Raw genomic sequence first — 19,986 nt, 5'->3', positions numbered from 1 at the left:
GCAGGTGTGTTCAATAAAGGCAGGTGGATTTTTTTCTTTTAATTTTTATGGCACTTAACCTTAACAAAGTATTTGTACATAGGAGTCCTTTCCCAGCTCTTATAACAATACTTTAACAGGGTTTGATTTTCCACATTTTACAGTTGGAAAAACCAAGGTTCAGAGAGAATTAAACGGCTGCTCTCTAGGCGCTCACCTCAGGCATGACAGGGTGGTCTGCCCTTCTATCAAGACCCCCTCCAGCTTTGGCACCTGTCACCTTACCCCCTCTTCTCTACCCCCTTCCAGATACACCCCTTCCCACTTGTCTCCCCATCCTTGGCCCCAAAAAGAAGAGTCTTCACCTTCCAGTGTGTTCCTGCGGCCATCGGCACCGATGATGACATCAAACTCGAACTCCGACAGCGAGTGGTCAGCAGGGAGAAATTCTGCCCGCCAGCCAATTTCTAAAAAACAGAAAAAGGAGGTGAGTTGGCACAGAGAGCGGTGGGAAGAGAGAGTGATTATACCCCCTCTGTGTTGGCCATGAGAAAGGGACAATGCCCCCTGGTGTAGGTGCCCCAGACAGAGCCTCCAGAGAAAAGACCTGGCGCTGTCCAGATTCACACTGGAATCTGGAGTCCTTCTGGCTTTAGTTTCAGTTCAGTCTAAGATGAAGTAAACCAGCAGCGCCAACTCCATGCCTGGTTTTATTGGTTTCTATAAAGGCTGGGGGTCTATCCTCAATGATTCTCAAACCAGTCTCACTTGCATCTTTTTTTTTTTTCCCCAACAGATTTTACCATGTTCTCTTCGTATTCTCCACATTCCTCCGGGCCCTTCCATTGCTAAATAGACCCAAAAGGATGTGCAGGGTGTAATGAAACCAGTTTGAATTCCTACTTCATTATGCTCAAAATGTTCCATTGTGCAGCACACAGTCTTTTATGAAACCATATTCAAGTGAAACCTTGATGGCTACTCATAATCAGAATTTAATATCCACTGGAGGTCTGGGGAAGATGAACAGCACATGGGTCTCAGAGTTTAATGGATGCCCAGTGACAAAAGCCAAATAACACCTCCCCTAAGTTCTCAATATTCCGGGTAAGACAGGAGTTGTAGCTGGGTGTGAAACTGTGAGGTCTACAACACTATCTGGCTCAAAACTGAGAGCCCTGTCCAGGCAGGAGAAGATTTTGATAATAAGGACGATGCAAAGGCATCATAAGCAAACCCTCTGACCATAGTGTATATACAGAATCAGAATTTACATACACACACTAAAAAAGGAGGGATTGCTAAATAAGACATAACTACAATGGGTGAATTTTATGATTTGTAAATTAGACTTCAATAAAGCTTAAAAATATTATATACCAAAAAATATTTGGAATGTGTATTTCATATTTGCTCTAGAAACTTCATTCTTTATTAGACTCTAATACCACCATGCAGGTACATCAAGTGTATCCTCATATCTGTGTGTACACAAATAGCTTGAAGAGCATGTGAATGAACTTGACCAGACAACCAAATCTATCTTCTAGCCTACTCCTGATTTGACTTCCTTTGTCAAAGTGCCGCCTCCTAGTGGCAGGATAATCAAATTACAGGTTTTGTGGCTTAATAATATATCCTGTGGGAGGCTGAAGAGCAAACCTAAAGTGATAGCAATGGTAAAAAAAAAAAAAAAAAAAAAAAGGTAAAATAGCCATTGGTGAAATTATGTCAAACAGCTCCAAATAAGAATAACTGTCAAATTCTTGAGAGCTGCAGATGTAATTTCCATCTTGCAATGTCTCATTCCTAGATAGAAGAGGAAAGTTATACTGTACTGTGGTTTTCTTGATCTTCGGGAGGCTCCAGAACCTTCACAAACTCAACATTCACATGGATTTCAACTCCCAAGATCAGGGCCACCTTGAATAGGATGAGCTGTAACTGACGAATACCTGTTAGAAAGGAAGGGAAGCAGAGACGAGCTGTCAGAAGCAGTGCCTGGATGCCTCTTGTATATAGAATATTATATAATCGCTGCTCAGTGATCTCATAGCAATCTATTAATAATGATAATTACCGGGCACTAATTATGTGTCAGGTACTCTGTGTCTTCTCATTTAACTCTTACAGTGCCCCTTTGGGATAATTATTCTCATTTTATAAATGAGAAATTGAGGGTTAACGAGAATAAGTGACTTGCTCAGGGTGTCACATGGAAGCCAAACTAGAATGTGGACCCAGCTCTATCTGATTCTAAGACTGTGCTCTAGCTGTCAGATCATGCTATAATGATGGAGGCTCTCTTTCCTGCCTCCTTCCTCACCTGAGCTCTGGGTTTAGTAAGATAAAGATGAAAAAACAGGAGAGAGAGAGAGAGAGAGAGAGAGAGAGAGAGAGAGAGAGAGAGAGAGAGAGAGAGAAAGACCACAAGTAAAATTGGGAAACTAAACCTAAGCTCCTAGCCATCCAGGGTAAGGAGTGCGGTGGGGAATTCTCTCCACAAAGCTGGGCTCGTCGCTGGCCAGTGTGCTCAGTGGTTAGATTATCGGCCTGTGCACCAAAGGGTCACAAGTTCGATTCTTGGTCAAGGGCATGTACATGGCTTGCAGGTTCAATCCCTAGCTCCAGTCAGGGTGTGTGCAAGAGGCAACCAATCAATGTGTCTTTCGCACGTCGATGTTTCTCTCTCGCTCACTCTCTTTTCCCCACTCTCTCTCCCCATCCCTCCCACTCCTTCCTTCCATTCTCTCTGAAAAATCAATGGGGAAAATATCCTCGGGAGAGAATTAACAAACAAACAAAAAAAAAAGCTGGACTTATGTTCTCGACTTCTTATCTGAAACCCCCAATATGGGACACCCTGTTTTTCTGCTTTGTCCCCTACTCTTCAGCACAAACATGGTTGCCTCCGAATATGTTTTTGTAGAGTACAGTTTTAAACTCTCTGTGGGTCCCTCTGTATTTCGTGGGCTTTGCTCATTTAACATTTACTGAACATCTACAATGAGCCAGGTACCATGTTATGTCTAGGAGATAGGACCCACACGCCCTCTAATGGGGGAAACACAGGTACACAGAATGGGGCAGGGCATGGCGGTTGGGGGCAGAGCTGCAGTCCTGAAAGCCTAGAGAGGGGGAGGGACCAAGAATACCACATCCCACGGAGAGATGAAGGAATATGGAGACTATGGGAGGCCAGGGCACTTGGGATCTAGGAAGCTTCTGGAGACCTTGGTGAAAAGCTCATGCACTCAGTGGTCAGGAAGAAATCAGATCACAATGCAAGGAGGCATGAATGGAAAGTATAGACAAAGTCTGCATCTCTTTCTAGAATAAATACTTGGAAGTAAATAAAAGTGATGGGCAACAACAAAGGACAGAGGAGGGGCAGTGTGAGGTAAGAAGTGGGAAGACTAAGTGATGGGGCAGGTGAAAAGGGGAGACGGAATCAAGGGGGACCAGTGTGGAGAGGAGGTGGTCATCTCTGCCTCTGACATTGGGTTGAAAAGAAGGAGTAGGCACACGGGTAGAGGAGGAAGGAGAGGGGGCTGGAATGGGAAGTGCCTGCTGGTGGCTTCTCTTCCCCAGAGCATGGGAGGGAGGCCAGCTGCTATGAATGAGGAGGCTGTGGTGGAGGTTTGGAACAGCTACTGTGGGAACTGGAGGAAGATGCTGACACAGGACAAGTTGAGAACAGCTGTGCAATGCTGAGGTCCAGGACACAGCTGGGGCTGGAGACCATGGTCCGTCTGGAAAGAAGCCGATCAGCTGGGCCTGGAAACAGGCCTGGCCTCTCCTTATAGCAGGCTATATGTTTCCAGCACACAGTAGGTGCTCAATAAATTATACCTGCCTCCCTTCTCACAGGCACTGGGGCTGCCCTTGACAATGATCACTCTGAATCTCAGTTCCACGGTCCTGCCAGTGCTCCTGCACACTGGGATATTCCCAAGGACTAGGAGTTAATTGGGAGCAGAGAGGGGCTGCTGGCCCAGAAGGCAGCCCAACAGCCCTGGGGCCCTCCCAGGCCTCTGGGTGCCTGGCTCTGCCTCTCGGGAAGGTCTGATGAGAAAGTGGTGCTCAATGCTGTTGTTGTAAAGTGGTAACCAACATACATTCTTTCAATGGGTGGTAGGGAATATCCTGAAAGCTGACCCTGCAACTTTCTGGGCAAATCCAAATTACTTTCCAATGGACTCATGGAATTTTCTCATCTCAGAGCAGGAATAAACTCTGGGGACGCTTCTGGTAAGTTCTCCTGCGTCTGACTAAATTACACCCTGTGTAGCTGATAATTCTCTCCAGGCATTCCCACTTGAATCCCATACCCATTTCCCATCAGTTCTTGTCCTCATAAAAACATAGTTTTCAGGATTCTCCTCCCACCCACGTTTTGAATTCTGAATTTTGCTTCTTGCTCACTGTACATGGTTAGATGTTAAGCATTTCCTGAGTACCTACTATGCACCAGGTACAATGATAAGCACATTACAAACTTGACCTTATTCAATCCTCAGCAATCCTGGTAGGCAGGCATTAATCACATTTATGGGAGACAAAACTGGAGCTTGGAGAAGGTAAAGAATTTAACCCAAGTCACACAGAAAAAATGGGCAAGACAGATTTTGGAGCCAAATCCGTTCAAACCTTGAACTCTCCCCACAGTATTAGCTGCCCTAACTTTTATGAGTCAGTATATATAAAATGGCTAATGACCTCCTTCCTTTATGGGAGGAGGGAGCCTGCTCTCCCAAAGTGTGTCTGCACAGATCTTGCCCCATGAGACCCAGGCATGAGTAACATCTGGACAGAAGGGCCTCAGCTCTCACCTCGCCCTACCTAAGTGTTCAGGGATGGCCCAGGCCCCGAAACCCATGTTCTCTCTTTCCCCTCCTTTTATGAATGAACATCATCATGATGTCCTCTCCTTTAAAGCGCAATAAAACTTGGTATGAGGAGTGGTGGCATTCCTCTGTCCTAAAAGCTGCCAGGGTTCCCCAGAACCGGCAATACTTCTTACCCCAACGGCCCTCGACAACCTGGCCCATTGAATGGCTTTGTGTGGCTCCCTCTTCCGAACTCCTCTAGCAAGTCTGACTCCTCTATCAAAGCACATTTCATTACTGACAAAACCTCGGTGAGCTCTCTCGGTGCAGAGTATGCTATGTACCTCTGCCTCGGTTTTCCATATTTCATTCATTCACTCAGTAGAAGTTTATTAAGCACCTACTATGTGTCAAGCACTCTTTTATGCTCTGGAGATACTTGGGTGAACAAGACATGCCACAGTCCTTGACCTCATGGTGCTCATAGCCTACGGGGGGCATAGCACAGGGCCTGGCCCAAGGCACAAAGCAGGTCCTTCACTAAATATCTGCCAGCTGGATGTGTGGAGCTCCCAGAGCCTTGCACGATGGGACATTCTGGGGACTCCTCAATGTGCAGAGATGTGTCCCCAGGTCAGCCCCCTCCCCTCATGGGGTGCCACCCCTGGCGCCACTCACTGATGTGGTCGATGGAGCCAGCACAGAACTTCCCATAGAACTTCTTGGCTCCCAGGCCCCGCAGGTCATGGATGGTGAAAGGCCAGAGGTGCAGCACGTTGTTCCGGGAGAAGGTGTCCCTCTTCTCCACCACGACCACTTTGGCCCCCAGGTAGGCAAGTTCAATGGCCGTGCGCAGACCACATGGTCCTCCCCCAACGATGAGACACTGCAGAGGTGAGAGCGGAGAGAGACACTCGGTGACTCTAGCATTGTAGACACAAACCCACGGTCAGCAGCAAATCCCACCCACCCAAATCGACCAGCAAGTGCAAACATAACAAGCACCTGTTAGGACCTGCCACGCATCCATCCGATGTTCACCACCCGTGGGCCTGCTGGGCACCAGGCACTGGGCCAAGCCCTGTGAGGGACGCAGAGGTAAAGGGACTTGGGGGGAGGCACAGTTAGATAGACGTGAGGTTCAGAGTCAGACTGAACTGGGCTTACGTCCCAGCTCTGGCATTGGACCTCTTAGTTTCTTCATCTGTGACATGGGTCTGCTACCCTCTCCTTGTAGGGTTATTAAAAATAAGATTGCTTTTTAAAGCTTACGGTGCATCTTTGTGACCTTGCTTAGGCAATGGTTTCTTATCTGTGATACCAGGACCATAAACAACAAAAGAAGAAAGAGAGATATTGGACTTCATCAAAATGAAAAACTTTTGTGCTTTAAAGGCTACTATGAAGAAAGTAAAAAGACGACCCACAGGTGGGAAAAATATCTGCAAATCATATATCTGATAAGGCATCATTATTGTAAAGAATTTTACAGCTCAACAATAAAAAGACCAACAACCCAGTTAACAAATGGGAAGACGATCTGAATAGACAGTGCTTTAAGAAGATATATAAATGGCCGATAGGCACATGAAAAGATGCTCCACATCATTAATCATCAAGGAAATGCAAATCAAAACCACACTGAGATGACCCTTTATACCCGCTGGGACGGCTGTAACCAAGAAGATGGACAACAACAAGTGTTGGCGAGGAGCTGGGGGAACTGGAGCCCTCACACTGCTGGCGGGAATGTATAAAGCTGCGGATGCTTTGGAACAGTTAGGCCTTTCCTCACAAAGTTAGACACAGAGTTACCACATGAGCCAACCACTCTACTTCTAGGTTTATACTGAAGAGAAATGAAAACATATGCCCACACAAAAACTCGTACACGAATGCTCATAGCAGCATTAGTCGTAACAGCCAAAACCACCCGTGTTCATTCGCTGATGCAGAACAAAATGTGGTATAGCCTCACCAGAGAACAGTATTCAGCTATAAAAAGGAATGAAGTGCTGATATATGAATGAGCCTTGGAAACATTATATTAAGGGGGGGGGGGGCGGAGAACAGACACAAAAGGACACATACTGTAGGAGTCATTTATATGAAATGTCCAGAACAGGCGAATCAACAAAGACAGAAAATAGACTAGTGGTTGCAAGGTAATGGGGGAGGGGGAGGAGATTGGGAAGTGGCTGCTGAAGGGTATAGGATTTCTTTTTATGGGGATTAGATCGTGGTGGTGATCGAACACATTTGTGAATATACTAAAGCCACTGACCTGTATGCTTTGAATTATATTTGTTATGGCAAGTGAATTATATCTTAGCAAAGTAATTATATGAGAAAAAAAGCATGTGGTATCAAGTGTGACACACACTAGTAGAAATCAATAACTAGTTCTATGTGGAGCCCAGAAGGGGAAAAGCTAATCCTACTTGGTAAGCTGGAAAAGACTTCACTGAGAAGGTCTTTAAAATCACATCACCCCCACTACCATCTCCTCCTCTTTATCCTCCTCTTCTGTCATCATCGTCATCATCACTCCACCACCACAGCCTGTTTGTCCAGCACTTACTATGTGCAGGCACTGGCTTAAGTGCTTTATGTGTTTTCGCTCTCAATCCTCACAACAAATCTAAGAGGAATATTATTATCCCCATTTCACAGCTAGAAGAACTGAGGCACAAAGCAGCTAAGTATTTGGCCCATGGCGTCACAGCTGGAAAGGGGCAGAGCCAGGATTCAAACCCAGGTGGTCTCACTCCAGAGCCCACCACACTGTTCTGACTCTGGTTTGCCAGGAATAAAAAGAAGAAAGAAGATTCAAAGGGAAAGAAAGAGAAGTTCTAGATAGAAAGATACTTTGGGGAAGGGAGGAAAAAGAGTTGTCTGGAGCCAGATGCTGAAGGTCTTAAATGACAGAAATAGGGGCATGGCTTTGGTCCTGTAGGGCCTGGTCACAGTGGGCAGAGGCGACAAAGAGGATTCTGTGCAAGTCCCATGGTAGGTCTTAATGGACACTGTGACATTGAACAAGACTTCCCCAAGGAAGCTGCAGCCATTTTGGAGAGAAGGGTAGACACAGTGACCTAGCTAGTTATGTGGGACAAAGCCCTTTATTCAAAAAAAATCTTATCAGGAGCACCAATACTGTTTTAAAAAACCAAAAACAAAAACAGCAGAAAAGGGCAGTATTCTGATTCTGAGAATCAGAGACACCCCTACACAGCACCCTGCTCTACTTCCAGGCAGCCCTGGGGCAACTTCCTGAGGTAAGAGTTCACCTGGTAGGAGAGGGGAGTTAAATAACTCAGGATACCCCAGCGAGGTGAAAGGGAAGGAGAGCTGCACCCACTCCTCACAGCTGGACACTGCAGAGGCATTCGGAAACTTCCCATCTGCCGGGAATCTAACCTTATCTTACAAAAACGCATTCCCCTTCCCTTAGCAAATATTCCATCATCCAGTTATCACTCATCTGGGCCTGCAGGGTCCCAAAGGGAAAGCATAAACAAGCCTATCAAAGCTCCCACACCACAATCTGTGTGGCTTAGGGTCTGTGGACACCCCAAGGGGGAAATGAAGTCACTGCTGAGATAGGACTCCTTCCAGGAGCGCCCGGAGTGGGCGTGCAGCTCCCTGGGCTTCCTTTCTGGTGGGAGCTGACTGGCAGAGCCAACTCCCCCGAGGCCAGCTCCGCGTCTTATCTCATGCCCCCAGCGCCTCGGGCTCAGCTCGGACATAGCCAGACCATGACAGGCTTCTGAAAGCCAGACTCCAAACCTCAGGTTGGCTTTGGGGTTAGGTTTGAATTCACTGCATTTCTTTGCAGTTAGTGCATCTTTTCCTGTTTGCCGAGTTCTGTCACTCCAGGGCCAGAGATAGAGAGGGGGCGGGAGGATGTAGAGTGAGGAAGGGCAGGAAGAGAAGGAGGGGAGCCCTCCTACACCCTTCTATCCAGGATGCCTGACCCAGTACTGCTCCCAGGACAAGGCAGGACACCCCCTCCCACCAGTTGGGGTGCTGCTGTGCAGTTTTTGTGCACACAGTAGCTGGTGTACTGCTTCTGACCCCGCCCACCCCTGCTAGACCTGGATCCCATCCGTGAAAGCTCAGTTTTCCCACCACCTTGGGCCCGACATATACTTCAGGCCTGAAATTGCAGAGACACCACTCATACCACAATCTAAAGTCAAAGTAAATACCAATGGGCCTACTTATCTAAAGGGGGGAAATTTGGTACAGATGTACCAAGGCAGGAGAGAGGGCTGGCTGGCAGGGGCCAGGCCAGTTCCTCTTGGAACACACTTGTTATGATTAACACTAGAGGCCCGATGCACGAAGATTTGTGCAAAAATGGGCCTTCCTCCCCCTGGCTGCCGGCACCGCCTTCGCTCTGGCCGGAGCCACCTTTCTGCTTTCCCATGCTGCCCAGAGGCCCGGAGCAGCTGGGGTGGTGAGGAATGGCCCCGGGCACTTGATGCCTGTGTATGCAAATTAACCCACCAACTTTGTTGGGTTAATTTGCATACTCACTCCTGATTGGCTGGTGGGCATCGCAAAGGTACAGTCAATTAGCATGTTACTCTTTTATTAGTGTAGATGGTAACTCGGAATTCTGATGAGAGGCCAAATGCCCCCGCTGCTGCACACCTGGGCAGAGGGGCAGGAGAGAAGAGGGCATCCCTGGGGTGCCCACAGTGGGTGCTCTGGATGTTGGGCTGGTCCAAACACCATGGATGCAAAGGTTGTGATACTTTCAACCCCCAAAGAGCTGTCCACCTTTCCCGGGCCCAGCCGGGCTATCCCTGCTGAGGATTACTGCCAGGAAGGAAAACTTTTTATCAAAACTCAACCCCGCAGCCCCAAATTAGGTTGTGCGTTCCTCCCACCAGCTCTGTCCTTAGTGCTACCCCAGAAGTAAGCTGCCCGTGGTATAATTATCTGCATCTAATTCCCAGGTCAGCGTGAGTGTCCTCTGTCTGCTCAGAGCCCAGCACAGGGGTGGGCACACAGGAGCCTCAATAAACAGTTGATGGATGAATGACCTTCCCACATCCTCATCACCCAGCCAGTTCTGGCTCTCCATGCCTAACCGGGATGCTCAGTACATGTCAGCCAGGGTTTATGTCTGCAGATTCCCACCCAGGCTGGGGGAGCTGGGGTCTGCCAAGGCCACCAGCATCACAGACGTCAGCAGATCTGTGTGCTCAGGCGACATAAATTTATTACCCAATGGGGAACAGGGTCGATCCAACACCAGCAGGAAATCCATTGTACAGATAAGCTTGGCGGTGCTTAGGCTCCACATTCGCAGGGAGAGACAAATACCACATGGAAAAGTCGGCCTCCTATTATCAAGGGGCGGGGAGAGGGGATGAGGGGATGAAGGGACTGGCCCACAGTCAAGGCCCAGGGCCGGGGTAGCCCCAGTGCACACAGATGCCTGTGCCATCCTAGAGGAACCCCACAAACACTACCTACTTCTTGGTCACACACACTCATCTCTCAACCCACCAGTGGGTGGGTGTGCTGGGACTGCACCAGGAATGCTAACAGGATTCAGTCCCCAGAAGGAGCCACAGGGGAGCCAGGGGTTAAGCCAGGGGTTAGCTAGCTAGCTAGCTGTCTGGAGACTTGATTTCCGGTTCTGAATTCTGCCTCTGATTTCCTGGGGAGCTCTGTGTGCGGACACTCCAGGGAGGGGGTTCAGAAAGCCAGCACGTGGAGGCAGCAGGCAGATGCGGGCTGCGTTCACCAGCTTGCTTCACCAGGCTCTGCACCTCATGGAGAAGGACGCGTATCGTGTCTAAACGTACTGTGCCCGTCCAGCACTTTCTACTCGCCAGGCACAGTCCTGATCCCTTCATGCATTTCATCTTTCCAACTGCCTCTGACATGTCGCAATCATCTCCACTTTGTAAATGAGGAAACGGAGGCATGGGAAAGTTACGCAACTGGCTCCAGGTACCCACTTCATCCCCTTTTTTGAGTTAAAAATAAAGAGACCAAAGAGTGTCAGAAACTTCTCCACGATCACAGAACCAGCGAGTGGTCAAGTTTGGATACCAACCCAGGCAGTGTGGGTCCAAGGCCTGTGCTCGAAACCACTCACTAAAGCCTGACCTCGGGCGTGTGGTCAGTGACGTGAGGCCTTTTCTATTCCTTCCCTGCCCCGAGTGCAGAGCGGCCTCCAGAATGCAGCTGGGGTTCAGGCTGCGTGCAGGGGCCTCTGCACGAAGGTCTAGGCCCGTGTCTGCATTGGGGCTGAGCTTGCTCTGCTTCCCTGGGTGGCAGTTTACTGGCGGATGGAGCTAGAGCCCATGAAAGTCCTGGGCAGCCGCTCGGGCAGGTGCCACGGCAGGCAGTCGTGGGTTTGGGCATGGCCAGTGCAAGCCTTTTCCCGTGCCCCGGGCAGCAAGACGAGCCAAAGAGACACAGGGTCATGCAAGTGCTGTCTCCCTGGTAGCAGTGGCCCTCCCAGCCTGCTGACCCACAGGCCACCTCCCGGCATCGCTCTGGTTCCAGGGACGTGCCACCACACTTCCTGGTGTGGTTTCCAGCCTCGCTGGCGTTCAAGACATGCCGCTTATCTAACCCAGGCAGGAGGGCCCTGGCTGTTACTGGGTTACCACGAGTCAAAACAGCCCAGGGCAGAATCACAGGACCGAGAGCCTTCATATCCAAGGGCCAGCCACAGGCTATTATGAGGGGCTTGCCCTGGGGGCCTGGCCTCACAGCCCTACTCTGCAGGACACTGCTAATGAGGGTGGGGGGTGTCGCGAAGAGGGGATCAGGAGAGATGCAGTCACCTAAGGTTTAGCCATCTAGCCATGTAGGAGTCTCTGCCAAAGGGGTGGCCAGGCAGGGCCTCTTCGTGGTGACTTCAAGGGCCATTCTCATCCGATTTGACATGTCTGCCCCCGTCCGACTCCGTGCCTCTCGGTCACACCCAGTTATTCCTGAGTAACATTAGACACCACTCACTAACCTCAGACAGTTACAGGAAGGGCATGGAAAAAGACATCCTGCTCTCTATTGTAACAATTCTACAGGCTTAGTTTTATATTTCTTCTATTAACACCCAGCTACAACAACATTTTAAATGTTTATAAATATTTCTAGCAGCTACTTGCATATTTTTTCATCGTGGGCTTTTTATTTTATTTTCAATCTAGTACCTTTACAATATTTCCCCCAGCATTTTATTTATTTTATTATTTTTTAATATTGAATCTTTTTAAAATATATATTTTATTGATTTTTTTTACAGAGAGGAAGGGAGAGGAAACGGGATAGAGAGTTAGAAACATCGATGAAAGAGAAACATCGATCAGCTGCCTCCTGAACACTCCCTACTGGGGATGTGCCCACAACCAAGGTACATGCCCTTGACCAGAATCAAACCTGGGACCCTTCAGTCTGTAGGCAGACGCTCTATCCACTGAGCCAAACCAGTTAGGGTCCCCCAATATTTTATTATAAAACTTTTCAAATACTAGACTGAAAAGTTGAAAGAATTTTAGTGACCACCCAAATACCCGCCACCTAGATTCTCTAACTAGATTTTACTCTTCTTGCTTTATCACATTATCTATCTGTTCATCCATCCCTCTACCCCTTCCTCAATTTATCTAAATATTTGGTACATTTCAACTAAATTGAAGAATTAGTACATTTCTTCCCAAATATTTCAGGATGCATATCATTAACTAGAGTTCAATATTTGTTCAAGTTATTTTTAAAGGTAAAATGTACATACAATGAATGCACATATCTTAAACATACCATTTGATGTGAAATTCACATATATTTTGTTTCTTAAAGCGTTAGTTTTCCTCCCTACCAGTGCTCTTTCTTCCAGTCGACCCTGTGAGCTCCTGCTCTCTGGGCTCTGGTGCTGGCATCTCAGTCTAGTCCAGAGGGTTGTAGCGGGGCTCGGCCCACCAGCCAGCCTCCTTCCCTCCCTTTGGGAGAGCAGAAGTCACATGTCCTCCGAAGACCCCAAAAAGGAGTGTGGAGGAACCTCACGTTCCTTTAGGAGGAACAAGGGAAAGAGACTTTGAGATGGGCTGAGTCCAGATATATTCAAAGCTAAAACCCCTGGGGTTAGTTATAATCCATATGTGGGGGAAAAGTAGAGCTAAGATACACAAATAATCCAGCATCCAGAAACAGATACACAAGTTCATTTTTATCACTTTCTCTTTTTCTTTTTGGTCACTTAGCAAGCGTTCGCTTTTATAAGCTGGGAGTTCAGTCAGGGAGGGGTCCCCACATAGCCAGCACTCAGTCCTTGATCCACAACAACCCGTACCCATTGTGCCATTTTCACAGCTCTAACTATTAAGAGATGGAGCTGGATTCAAACCCAGGTGCCCGGCTCCAGAGACCATGCTTTTAACCACTGTGCCATAGAGGCCACGGCAGGTAATCATGGAGAGGGAGATGGTAGACTGGCAACCCACACAGCCCTCCATTGATCCATATATCAGTGAATTTAAATTGTTTTTCAAGTCTGTCTTTCCTTCTTGCTATGACCTCCTCAAAAGTAAAGGCTTATCTGGCTTGCCTTTGCATCCCAAAAACTAACCTGGCGCAGGTAAGTACTCAGGGATCATCAGATAAAAGAGGCAAGAGTACTTGGCAAGCCCTGGGTGGGCCAGCACCTTTGGGGACCAACCTGGTGTGGTGGCTGGGAGAGCAGCAGGTATTGACAGGATCTAGTAGGAAAACTACAGCCATGCCAAGATGCCCCTTCCTGGCCAGGACTTAGTGACTTCTGGAAAGGGCCAACATCGTGGGTAACTTAATCCAAGGATAAAGGCAGCATCCACGCACCTACACTTTCCCAAACAGAGAACCCAGCCAGGGTTGCCACCAGCAGCCATCAACCTACCCGATGACGAACATTTCTACTCAACAGGTGCCATGACTGAGGCCAGGAGAAGCATCTGCGGAGTATCTCACAAATGCCAGCCCTGCAGCAGAGGCCTGAAGGACACTCACTCATGTCCACTGCGAAAGTGGCCTGGCCTTTCCCAGTTACAGTTGAGAAGCTGAGACTCAGAGGTGGCATGACTTGATAGAGCTGGCAGTTGCTGAGCTCTTACTCTGCGTCAAGCACTGACCTAAGCGTTTCACAGGTAACGATTCAATCAAACCTCACAGCATCCCAAGATTAGGAAATAAGGCACAGAAGGGTTAAGTAGAGTCCCAAGCTAATGTCACAGTTAGGAAGAAGGAAATGGCATGCGGACACAGACATCTAGCGCCAAAGCACAAACTTGGATCTGCCACGTTACACTTGCCTAAGACCACACAGCTAATCAAGGGCAGAGGAGGATTCGCTCCCGGTCCTTGTGACTCTGGCATCCAGCTCTTTCTTCTACGTTGCCCTCTGTGCCACCCTTCTCCCAACTTATAGGGCCTTTCTGGCCCCTCTTCTCTCCCTCATGGGTACTGTGACTCCTCTCCCGGTGCCAACTCACCCCATAACCACTCATGGCCACAGGCAAGGCTGACCTCGTCCCGGGCTGGCCTTTACAGAAAGGCCACGATGGGCCTAGTAGCAGATCTGGGAAAAGGCCAGCATTCCTTCCACGTTCACCTACTCCTATTGCTCTGAGGTCAGCAAAGGAGAGACTATTTACCTGAGCCCAGCAGCTGTTTCCGCAGCCAGCCCAGGGCTGGGCTGAGGGCCCACGGAGCACAAGGACACAGCTGCCGCTCCACAGCCTTATCTGGTCCACCCTGCCAAGAGCCCGGAGTATTCCCTACGGAGGAGGTGGCGGGTAAGAACGCATGCTAAGAATTCACTGTAAGAATACGCTGGCCTCTTTCATCTTCTACTTTTAGTGGGTCTCTAGCCCCATACGGGAGATGCTGAATAAATATGGCTTAGGGCTCTAAACTGCTTAATCCAGGCATGCAAACAGGTAAAGACACACCAGCCCTCAACAGAACACCACCGAGGAGCTGCACAGATTCTGGTGAAGTGACGGGCGGGGTTCTAAAGTCCGAAGGCCATTTGCCTTTGAACACAGCAGCCTAGTACACTCAAGTTAGAGACCTCCCGTTCCCCTAGGGTTGCTATGGAGATGGCATCAATAAACTGCAGAATTGTTCATAAAAGAGCCTGTCGTGAGCATTCGGTAAATGGTAGCAATGTTCGGTGCCTCTTCTCCTCCCTTCCTTCTTCCTGAGAAGGAGTCCGGGGAGTGGAATCAGCATTTAACCTCAAATAGCTCATGGTCCAGTCCATCCAGGGATGTGGATGGTGTGATCCCACCAGTTCAAAGGCTGTGGTTGGCATCCCTTGGGGAAGATACACTCCTTTTATGAGGATATCCTTAATCATGGTGGGGGAGCCCAACTGGAGCCTGAGCCCCAGGAGACTGCCAGGCTACTGTGCCCTGCACCAGCTCTGTGCCGGAGATCACGGGTACACATGCTGTCTGACCTGGAAGGGACTTTAGATGAGGGGCTGGCATGCTTTTTCTGTGAAGGGTCAGACAGTAAATATTTTAGACTTTTTCCCAACTATTGGCTTAGATCATCCTTCTTGACCCTTCCTTGTAACCTCTGTCCTTAAGGGTGGAGTCCAGGAAGGTGTTCATGGGAGCCCAGAGGCCATTTGCAATATCTCCCAAAGTCTGATGATTGCCCTGCTGTTCCTGCTGCCTGAGACGTACTACCCTCCAGATCTTTGCACTCAACTCCTTCTCACCATTCGGTTCTCAGCTCAAACATCACAGAGGTACTTTCCCGGCTCCACCCTGTTTACTCTATCATAACCCTCTGTTCATTTTCTACACAGAGCTTGTTGAGACCCTAAATCTCTGCTTCATTTGTTAACTAGTTCACGTGAGTCTTTCCCTCTAGAATGTGAGTTCCACTGAGGAGGGGCCGTGCCTCCCTTATCCATGCTGTATCCCCAGGAACCAGAGCGGCCCCTGACCACAGGAGGGGTGCTGCCAAATGAATAAATGAATTCAATCGACTCCTACTTTACCCCAAATCAGGATGCACCCAGAGGTACTGCAATATCACAGCCACTATTTAAAAGATGCACTGTCCTGTGGTCTCACACATATTACGTTATTAAATGAGGCAGAAACTAACTTACAAGATAGTGACTTTTATCTCCCTCTTTCTGAGGAAGACACTGAACTTAAGGTCTCACTGTCCAAAGACTGTCATCTGGTAAGAGGCAGAGCTAAATTTCACACCCAGATCTGTCCAACTCTGGGCCCCAAGCTATTAACCACCACCCTTACTTCATTTTACCTGGCATTATATCAATGTAGTGTGAACACAGGTTGTCTGTGTCTGCTTAGCAATGCAGATGGGCAGTGAAGTACCTATGGACTTGTTAAAAGTAGAGGGAAGATATTACCTAATATACAGGGGTGGGCAAAAGTAGGTTAAATTACCAGCCATCATTACCTAAAAGATAACTCATAAGTAAGGATACTAAATAATAACAATAAGAATAAGAAGAAGACAAATAATATAAATAAATAGTGCAATAACTAATAAATAAATAATACAAAAATAAACTCTGTCTTATGTACTCACACCTGTAGGGCCACTTTTGCCCACCCCTATATGCAAGCTTGTTTGTTAAACTATTTGCTTTGAAGCATAGGTTTGAGGGAGAAGGAAGGGAATCCAAATTGCATAAAGGCAGGGTTTTTCTCATCTTTCACCAATGAAACAGCCGGGCTCAGGTCGAAGAAACAACTTCAGATGTCACAAAGCCATGGGAAACTCCATGTCATCATAGCACCTCAATCCCTCTCCTGGGGATGGCATACACATCTGGTACCCGACCCACAGAAGACAGCTGTACAGGAGAGCCTCAAATCCAGATGTGGACCACCCGCTCCAGAAGACCGGCCCCAGTGTATTTACATATGGGTGGTCCCCAGCACAGGAGCTTTAAGGCCTCACAGATAACAGGAGAAAAGGGAGTCCCTTCTGGCATCTCACACTGGCCTTCCAGGCCAGGGAGCCCGTTCTCGCCAGTGCATTACAGTTCTGACTCCACTTGCAGCTGCTGCAAAAGAAGTGAGCAAACTTGCCGATAAGTCCTTGGTAACTTCAAGTGGGTCACCTCACACTATAAAGTGGCTTGTAATTAAAATATTTCAAAACTGTGCCTAGATCACAGTTGTCTAGACATTGGGAGACTCCAGTCCTACGCCATCCTGCCCAACCATGATTACAACCTGCCGAAGAACATGTTCTGTTTTCTTTATCGGAGCATCTTCAAGGGCAAGTTTCTGGAAAGCCTCCCCTCACGGCTGCTGGGAGCTGCATGGGAATTCTTTCGCCCCTGAGAGGAAGACATGCCTGGGCGTCTCGGGACCTGCTCTTGGGAGGCAGGCCTGGGCCTGCAGAACGCGGCTGCGCATCACCCCTCAGGCGGGCTGAGGAAGCCCATAAATGGACGGTGGGACTTCCGGGATCCAGGTGTGTTGCATCATGGCTGTAGTCCTCCAGGCAGGGCAAACAAACTGCCTGCCCAGCTCAAACATGGGGTGGTAGTGGCGGTAAGGGGCATGGGGGAAGAGGTAGGTGAGGACATGGTTTAAGCTCTGCTGAACTATTAAAGGGAAAATAAAGCATCTGGAAACCACTATCCCACCTCCCTATGTAGGACCTGATCCTATCCATGAGCCCAGGAGAAAAGGCTATCTATCATTCATTTATTTGTTCATTCATTCATGTTGGATGCTAGGGAAATAGAGTACATGTCACGTTTCCTGCCTACAGGTGCTCCCACTTTAGTTAATTAGAGAGAGAGAGAGAGAGAGAGAGAGAGAGAGAGAGAGAGAGAGAAGATTCCTGAGTGAGCTGGCGTTCAACCACCAGACACACAGAGGGATCAGGAAAGAAAAGAGGGAGGTGGGACCTAAAAGGAGGCCGCTCTCAGGTTGGATGAAGAGGTCCCACTCGCTGGGAGTGGAAAGGAGGAGGGTTGGAGGAAACACACAGGAATTACAAATTTGAGTGAGGGGGGTAGAAGCAGGAAGTGAAACTGACTCAGATTCTCAGAGTGGAAGGCTGTTGCCACTGTGTACTAAGACTGAAAGTCAGAAAAAAGAATAAATTTAGGGAGTGGGTGGGGAGAGGAAGAGTGAAATTATAAATTTAGTTTTCAATACGTTGAGTATTGGATTATCATAGGAAATCTGGAAAGGCATGTAGAAATCCTAAGAGTTGAACCAGAGAGCCAATAGAGGAAAAGGCAGAGATTTTTTTTAAACAATAATAGTAATTTCTATTTAGTAGAGGTCTCTATGTATCACATCTATATGTCAATCTCACATAATCCTAACTAGAAATCTATAGAGTAGGGATTATTGTGCCCATTTTACAGATGAGGAAATAGAGATTCTGACATGTTAAATAACTTGCATCTGGGCATTTATGCTATGCCCTAGGGCAGTGGTCGGCAAACCACGGCTCACGAGCCACATGCGGCTCTTTGGCCCCTTGAGTGTGGCTCTTCCACAAAATACCACGTGCGGGTGTGCACGTACAGTGCGATTGAAACTTCGTGGCCCATGCGCAGAAGTTGGTTTTTGGCCTGGGCGAGTCTATTTTGAAGAAGTGGCGTTAGAACACTCAAGGGGCCAAAGAGCCGCATGTGGCTCGCGAGCCGCGGTTTGCCGACCACTGCCCTAGGGCAGGCATGTCAAACTCTTAGCCTTAGAGTTTGACATGCTTGCCCTAGGGGAGTGGTCGGCAAACTCATTAGTCAACAGAGCCAAATATCAACAGTAACAATTGAAATGTCTTTTGAGAGCCAAATTTTTTAAACTTAAACTTCTTCTAACGCCACTTCCTCAAAATAGACTCGCCCAGGCCTGTGGTATTTTGTGGAAGAGCCAAATTTGAGAGAGAGCCGCAGTTTGCCGACCATGGCCCTAGGGCCTCCAATTTTGGAGTCATTGCCTATAAGAGAGAACAGAGTCCCAAGTGAGAGTGTAGAATAGAACCTGGCTTCTCAACCTTGGCACTGTGGACATTTTGGGCCGGGCCACTTTTTGTTGCAGGGGGCTGTCCTGTGAATTACAGGATGTTTAGCAGCATCCCTGGCCTCCCCTATATAGATGTTAATAGCACCCCTTTCTCCCCTGAGCATAACAATAAAAAAATCTATACATATATTGCCAAATGTCCCGGAGAGGGAGGGAGGCAAAACCGCCTCCAGTTAAGAACCACTACAACAGCCCTGGCCGGTGTGACTCGGTTGAGCATCTTCCGTCCCAGGCGCCAAAAGGTGGCCAGTTCAGTTCCTGGTCAGGGCACATGGCTGGGTTGTGGGCTCAGATCCCAGTAGAGGGTGTGCAGGAGACAGCAAATCGATGTTTCTCTGTCTCTCTCTGCCTCTCTCTTCCTTCCTCTCTAAAATGAATAAAAATTATTATTGATTTAAGGCCTCACAGATAACAGGAGAAAAGGGAGTCCCTTCTAGCGTCTCACACTTGCCTTCCAGGCCAGGGAGCCACACAGGCAATTTTAAATTTTCTTGCAACCACATTTTTTTTAAAGTAGAAAGAACAACGACAACAAACAGGTAAAATTAACTTTAATAATATATTTTATTTAATTCAATATATCCAAAATACTATCATTTGAACATGTAATCGTTATAAAAAGTATGAGTGAGCAGTTACGCTATTATTTTTTCATACTGGGTCTGCAAAACCAGGCATGCATTTTACCCACATCTCCGTGTGGCTAGTGGCTCCCATACTGGACAGCACAGATGCAGACGACGGAGGATGGGCTCACTCACATTTGTGAACCGTGGAGACGGAGGAGCAAAAGGCAACACTGAACAACGGTCAGAAGGTGTAAGACAACTTCTGGGGCTGCTGGCAGTTGAAGCTTTTCCTTTCCCCTCTGAAAACTGCCACTCCCCACCCGTAAAGAAAAGGATCTGGTAAGGAGGGGTGGAGGGGAAACCAGAGAGCACGTGCAGGGGCCCGGCAGCCCACCCACGCAGGCAGTGGGGAGTTACAGAGGCTTTCAGGAAAGCAGCCGCCGGGCTCCAGCAAGGGAGGCGGAGAGGGGAGAGCCCCACAGATGCAGACAACGCTTCCACAAGGAGGAAACACCCAGTCACTCCGACCAGCAGCTGCTGCTGACGCAGGGC

General features: G+C 48.3%; 1 protein-coding gene across 1 annotated transcript in view; it reads right to left on the bottom strand.

The window, feature by feature from the left end:
* Window positions 1–19,986, bottom strand: part of MICAL2 (microtubule associated monooxygenase, calponin and LIM domain containing 2) — a 206,111-nt gene that overhangs the window by 113,676 nt on the left and 72,449 nt on the right. The window contains 3 exon segments of the mRNA XM_054724629.1: window positions 345–446; window positions 1,818–1,934; window positions 5,487–5,694. Of these exon segments, the coding sequence (XP_054580604.1) occupies window positions 345–446; window positions 1,818–1,934; window positions 5,487–5,694 (427 nt within the window).

The sequence above is a fragment of the Eptesicus fuscus genome, chromosome 13 (genome assembly GCF_027574615.1).
Source record: "Eptesicus fuscus isolate TK198812 chromosome 13, DD_ASM_mEF_20220401, whole genome shotgun sequence".
In the NCBI taxonomy this organism is placed as follows: Eukaryota; Metazoa; Chordata; class Mammalia; order Chiroptera; family Vespertilionidae; genus Eptesicus; species Eptesicus fuscus.
The sequence above is the reverse complement of the archived record's forward strand: the minus strand, read 5'-3'. Positions and strand labels throughout refer to the sequence as shown.